We start from the raw sequence: 6,524 nt of genomic DNA, 5'->3' as shown, positions 1-6,524 counted from the left end.
GGAAACCAAAACCCACAGAACTCCATATAAATCCAAAATTTTTGAAGATCCAAAAGCGTTGTAAAAATGAAAAATTATTGTGCAATTAAGAATATTTACATGGCAAGGCCAAGTAACAAACAAATTCACACAACCGCATCTGGAAAATTACAGTGGACGAAGCAACAATTGATGACCTCTAAATAACTTAGAAACCAGAAAAAACAGTCATTTCTGGAACCGGGAAAGTGAATCTACAATAGCAGTTATTTTCTTCTCCAACTCAGGTTTGTTGGCTCCCACAAGCTTGTCAACTTGTTGCCCATCTCGGAGGAAGAAAAAAGTTGGAGTTGCTTTGATATCCCATGAAGTACTGAACTCCTGCACCATACAAAATATTAAAAAAGTACAACATTAATGAACTACGATTATTCAATAATGCACCTAATACCATAGTCGGATGTACTGATCATCCAATGAGCTTAAACTGTACCTTGCATAAATTAAATAGGATTTTTTCAGCTATAGTTTCCAATTTTTTCTCTAGTCTCCATTTTCAAGCATAAAGAAAGATTTTATAACCAATTGTTCTCGCCAGACAAAAATTTCTTCTAATTTATGAAAACTAAGTGTGGCTGGATCTTCTCATACTGTTTTCATTTTCAGCGTTTCCAGAACAGAAAATCATTCAAAAAGTAACAATAAACAACAGAACAATGCCCTGTAATAAGTATATAATAAATCTTCAGATTTAACAGTAAAGCTCTAATCAGACTACTATTCAGTTTTTGGCATCTGAGGAAAACCCCTCAGCAAAATTATATGGGTTATCAAAAGCAAGAAATGTCAAAATTGCACCAACTTATTTTACTCAATTAAAATTTTACTTTTTCCACTTACGGTCAATTCATCGACATCAATTAGAAGGAACATTAGAGAAGGATGTTTCTCGGATAACTCGCTGAATAGTGGTGCAATCATCTTGCAAGGACCACACCAGGTTGCACTGAAGTTTGCAACCACCTATCATACGTAAGCAAATTATTAATATGAAGCACTCATAAATACTTAAAAATAAGCAGAATATTCAGGCCAAACTGATGAGAAATTATGTATCAATCAATGCTCTAAGTATCACATTACAATTTAAGAGTCCTCTTATGAGTCTTTTATTGGAACAAACTTAAAACAATTTAAGGGTACTGATAATGGCTATGTATCTGTCCATGCATCCACAAAATGATTTACCAGAAGATATTAGAACAATTTATTAGCAAATTGGTCAAATTTTATGCAACACAATCCATCTACACCAAATCTTGAACTGTAACAGCAACATAGTCTAATAACCAAGCAAATTGGGTCCGCCACTTCAGCCATGAGAGGTTTACCAGAAATGAGACAAACAACAATCAATTTAAAATTTGTGCAAATCCTAATCAAAATAATGTGCACCAGAGCCAGACTCGTAAATGCAATGTGGTTACAACAACACAAACATATTTAGGGTAACCTTCTAGAAAAATAAAAGGCAAAGAAAGCATATATGATAAAAAGCTTACGATTTTGCCATCCCTTTTTGCTTCTTCCAGCTTTTGATCCCAACTTTCTTTGGTGGTGATAAGGCTCACCTTTCCACCAGCAAACTCAAAATGATGATCAGAATCCTCTCCATCAGTTAGGGGCTACAAGTATCATTGTCAAAACTAGTCAGATGACTTAAAAGGTAAGAAAACTCTTAATAGACTGGGGGCAGAAAAAAAAAAAAAAAAAAATTGCTACAGGAGAGTACACTTGTGCATGCTTTCAGTATCCATGAAAGTTTAGTTATTGCACAACATTTCCAAAACAGCTTGCAAAAGGCTAGTCTTAAATATAAGACATTACACAGCAAAGAAAAAGAAATAATATTTTGAGTTATTCATTTAACAACGCCTTATATTTTCATTTACAAGCATGTAACAACAACAAAAGTAACGCAATTCTTTCAATTCCCATCAGGCAGTGCCATTCAGTGTCTGTCGCTCTATAATTTAAGTATCATTTTAATCATGCATAGACCAACTGCTCACATTATCGTCCATTTCCCTCAAATTAAATTCTTCCAATCATCTCTATCTTTCGTAGCTCAATTATCTAAAACATTTGTGGTTGATTATCTAAAGCAGCTCAAGGTCAGATTATCATATTCCAAGAGACAAAAATGATTTTATGCTTGGGTATCTTTCCTCATGGAATTAAACAACCAACTCTATTAAAATCTTTTGTGACATTTGGACACTTCAAAAGTAATCTGTGAGCTACCTATACTAACTTCACAAGCATGGTTACCTAGAATGGCAATACAGACAATGTTCTAAACCTCATATGTTCTAAAACCAACAACCAATAACTACAAAACTAATGAGTGGCTCAAAAAGCACTAACCTTGGCCACACAAAGTCCCATACTGATATTTAGAAAGCCAAGTAGTGATAGAACAGTACCCTGAAAATCGAAAAAAATTATCAATTTTATCAGATAAACAGAATATGGATGCTGATAATGCTTTCCACAACATAGGAAAGTAAACACAAATACAATAAAACCAGATCGACCCTGCCCCAAAGAGAAAAAAACACCAAGCAAAACAAGAAAAAGTGAAAATAAAATAAAATAAAATAAAACAAATAAATAAATATACAAATTTTTACTTTTCGAGAAAGAAAAAGGAATGGAAGAGAAGTTAAAATAGTTTGTCTTCCATGTATCTACTATACACATTAATTTATATTCCTTTGCTCAAAAACAGAGGAAGAAAAAAAAAAAAAAAACATTTTGATTCCAAAAAAGGGATACAAAGGGAGGGCGAGGGGGGAAATGAAAAGGAACACTGCGAAGGTTTAATCAATCAAGCCCCCATGAACAAAAAGTAAAAAATGATAATTTAAATTTCAAAAATCCAAACTTTGAGAATTACAATTCCATTTCTTTATCCAAAAATTGCGGCCAACAAATCAAACAAATTTCAATGAAGATTAGGAATTCGCATCGTAAATGTAATAACCCTAAACCAAAACATCATCAAAAATTGTTCACCAAGCAATAAACGAAATTACAGAAATACCATTCATGAAAAAAAAAAAAAAAAAGGGCGCTAATTTTTCACCTTTTAAGAGTAAGATCGATCAAATTGCGCTAGAAATCTACCATTAGAATGTTGAAAAACTGCAAATCCAAGAACCAAATGTTCGACAAAATGACGACGAAACAGTGGAAAACGACGTCGCAAGGAGATAGGTTTTCCGAACAGAAAGAAAGAAAATCACGACGACGATTTAGAGAGAGAGAGAGAGAGAGAGAGAGAGGGATGAATAAACCCAACGGATGGTCGATGGTGTATGAAATCAGTGTACGTTGTTGTTTCTTAGATCACAGAATTACGTAAGAGCCCTCGGACATTTATTCTAATTCCGTATATGTGAATTACTTCTGGTCCGAACACTAACACCGGCCAAAAGTACTTTGGAGCTTTTTCTCGAAGCTTTATCTGAGAGAATTTGATGAGAGTAAATCAACCCCTGATTCTACTAGAAAATTACTACACTGCCCACGCAGTTTGGTTTGGGACTAGAATACTTGGAATTTATTAGATAATTAGATATTAAATTATACTTTTAAGATTTAAAAAAAAAAAAAAATGAACAGTAAACACAACTTCGTATTTGTAAATAAATAATTTGAAACATTTTTGCTTTCAAATAGAAAACATATTGAAGTCAACAAGACGTAGCTGAAAGTGTTTTCTTTTCATTGTTTGTGAAATCAAATAACAATGTTTTTTTGTTTTCGGAAAGGTAAAGTTTGACTTCAAAGGGTATGAAACCAAAAATACTTTTCAAACATAGTTTAGTAAGAAAATTAATATCTATCAAAAAAACAAAGAAATTAGAAGATTAATAGGCCGGACAACATATATTATTTTATTCTTTCATATATATATATATATATATATATAGTCTAGAACAGGTTGACCTACAAATTAACAAACTTTTTTTTATATGAAAAAACAAAACTAATGGCCGGCCTGTGGTGTTACGCCTTGTTTTTCACAGGGATATCAAAGGAATTAGACTTTCTTTTTTCTTTTCTTCTTTTTTTGTCGTTAATAATGTGAATTGCTAAACCATTTTTTATAACCACATAAACTATCTAAGTTTTATTTAATGAAACTACATTTTCAAATTTAAATTTCAAATTTCAACCTGGATGAATATCTCTTATCTATCAAATTATAATAGAAAATATATATATATATATATATATATTAGATCAAAATGCATCCAACAAATATTTATAAGTTATAAAATGCATAAATTTTACATAATTTTATTTAAGTCCAACTTATAAAAAACGCAAGATATTTCTACAATCAAATGGGTTTTTTACTTGTCTTCATGGATCGTAAAATTCATATGCATCACAATATTCTTATTAATATTGTGAATACTCAATACATAGTAGCTACAGCTGGAAGATGGCAATAAATACTGGTATATAAATTAAGAAAGTAGTAGACAAAAGAATATCATAATATTGTATATAGCCGCGGTTATACCACACATCATGTAAGAGTTATGAGAAGTTACATCATGTGAGAGAAATATATTGTGTTTACTGAATTATAACTTAATTTATTGCCCAAAAAACAAAAAAACGTACCTTTAATTAGTCGATGAGTCCTGACGTTGATTATGCATCCTGATGTATATATATATATATATATATATATATTTCTTGTATAATCTCGTTGGGCTTATATATATATATATATATATAAACTTAATTATTGTACCTTTCTTCCTTTTTTCTTGATTAATCTTTCCATTGCATATGTTCTTTTCCAGGAATCCTTTTTCCTAGTTCTTGGGACTAATTAAGCTCTTTTAAGCCCTCTGTATACATAAAATGTATGCGTTTTATATACCTTAAAAAAAGAAAGATATAAATAGCCAACTATGCTAAATTAAAGCTGCTATACTTGATCTCAAGGCGTAAAAGGACTCCAAGAATCAGAACATAAACAAAAAAGAAAAGAAAAAATAAACCAAGAAGCGAAGGAAGGAAGATTGCATAGGCTGAAACATGGTCGACTTTATAATTAATTCATGAACCTGAAACGCACTAATATACATATCTCTAAGGTTTTCTGTGTGTTTGCTTGTTATAAGATAGACATATACATAGAAGAAGAGAAGCAAATATCGATGGAGCTAAAAACAATATGTAGATTTAAAAATTGCCTTTTCCTAACCTTTTCGATATCTGCATCCCCCATCAATTTCTTGGTTTTACATTGTCCTTATTGGCACACCGATCCGGGTACTTGCTCTGATACCATACCCGTTTATAAGCCACCGATCCGGGTACTTGCTCTGATACTATACCCGCTCGTTGACACACCGATCCGGGTACTTGCTCTGATACCATACCCGTTTATAAGCCACCGATCCGGGTACTTGTTGGCACACCGATCCAGGTACTTGCTCGCACACCGATCCGGATACTTGCTCTGATACCATACCCGATCCAGGTACTTGTTCGCACACCGATCCGAATACTTGCTCTGATACCATACCCGTTTATACCGATCCGGGTACTTGCTCTGATACTAATGGTAATGGCCCAGACCACCTGCATGTAGATATTGTCCGTTTTGGACATAGGGAATCCTCTTACAACTTAATCCTCACGCGTTTAAAACGCATCTACAAGGGAAAAATATCCACACGCTTATAAATCATACTTCGTTTCATTTTCCAACTGATGTGGGATCTCACATGTATGTTTTAGTTTAAAAATATAAATTTCAGTTTAGCAAATAAATTTAAATTAAAAAAAAAAAAAAGAAATAAAAGGCACACGTTATGGGAAAAAAATAATAATAAAGTCAATACTTTTCTAATTTTTAAGTAGTTGTATATATATATACCAGTGATGCTATCATCTCAACTTATATAAATCCTGACAGAATAACTATTGCATATATATTAAAGTAATAGTTTGCTGTTTTAATAGTTCCTGTTTTAGGTTCCTCATATCCATATCTAAATATATCTACTCAATCTAATTGTAAAGATATTCCTCGATGGCAACTTTTTTGTTTACAATTAGAAACTTCATTATAAACGATAATAAAAAAAAGGAGATATCGTGGTACTCAAAACAGCGAATTTAAGCATTGAATATTATTGTAAAAAAATTTGAATTTAAGAAATAATATACATAAATTGTACACAATTTCACTTGTAACGGAACTAGTCAGGACAACAAATTAACGAAATAAAGAAAATAAAATAGACGATAATTATACAGTTAAATAATAATAACAATAATAATAACATTGCTTATTCAAACATTTGATGGGGAAAAGTTTATATATTAGTTCAAACACATGTATCACGAAGCAGCTTCCATGAACTCTTGATCAGATTCAAGGCCAAACATAGTATCCGGAAGAAGGCAGACTTCCAAGTCAACGCTTCCCTCTTCCCTCCCATAGTGGG

At 32.1% G+C, this 6,524-nt stretch overlaps 1 protein-coding gene across 1 annotated transcript; it reads right to left on the bottom strand.

The window, feature by feature from the left end:
• On the bottom strand, window positions 1-3,482 carry LOC107431484 (thioredoxin H-type). The gene is made up of 5 exons (XM_016042403.4): window positions 3,128-3,482; window positions 2,407-2,466; window positions 1,542-1,664; window positions 880-1,002; window positions 1-360 (listed from the first exon to the last, which is right to left on the bottom strand). Exons 2-5 carry the CDS (start codon window positions 2,425-2,427, stop codon window positions 208-210), a joined length of 420 nt encoding a protein of 139 aa, XP_015897889.1. The 5' UTR covers window positions 2,428-2,466; window positions 3,128-3,482; the 3' UTR covers window positions 1-207.
• Window positions 3,483-6,524: the final 3,042 nt, after the last annotated feature.

This window comes from Ziziphus jujuba, chromosome 6, assembly GCF_031755915.1.
Source record: "Ziziphus jujuba cultivar Dongzao chromosome 6, ASM3175591v1".
NCBI lineage: Eukaryota > Viridiplantae > Streptophyta > Magnoliopsida > Rosales > Rhamnaceae > Ziziphus > Ziziphus jujuba.
Note: the sequence above shows the minus strand (reverse complement) of the source record. Positions and strands in the feature narration are given on the sequence as shown.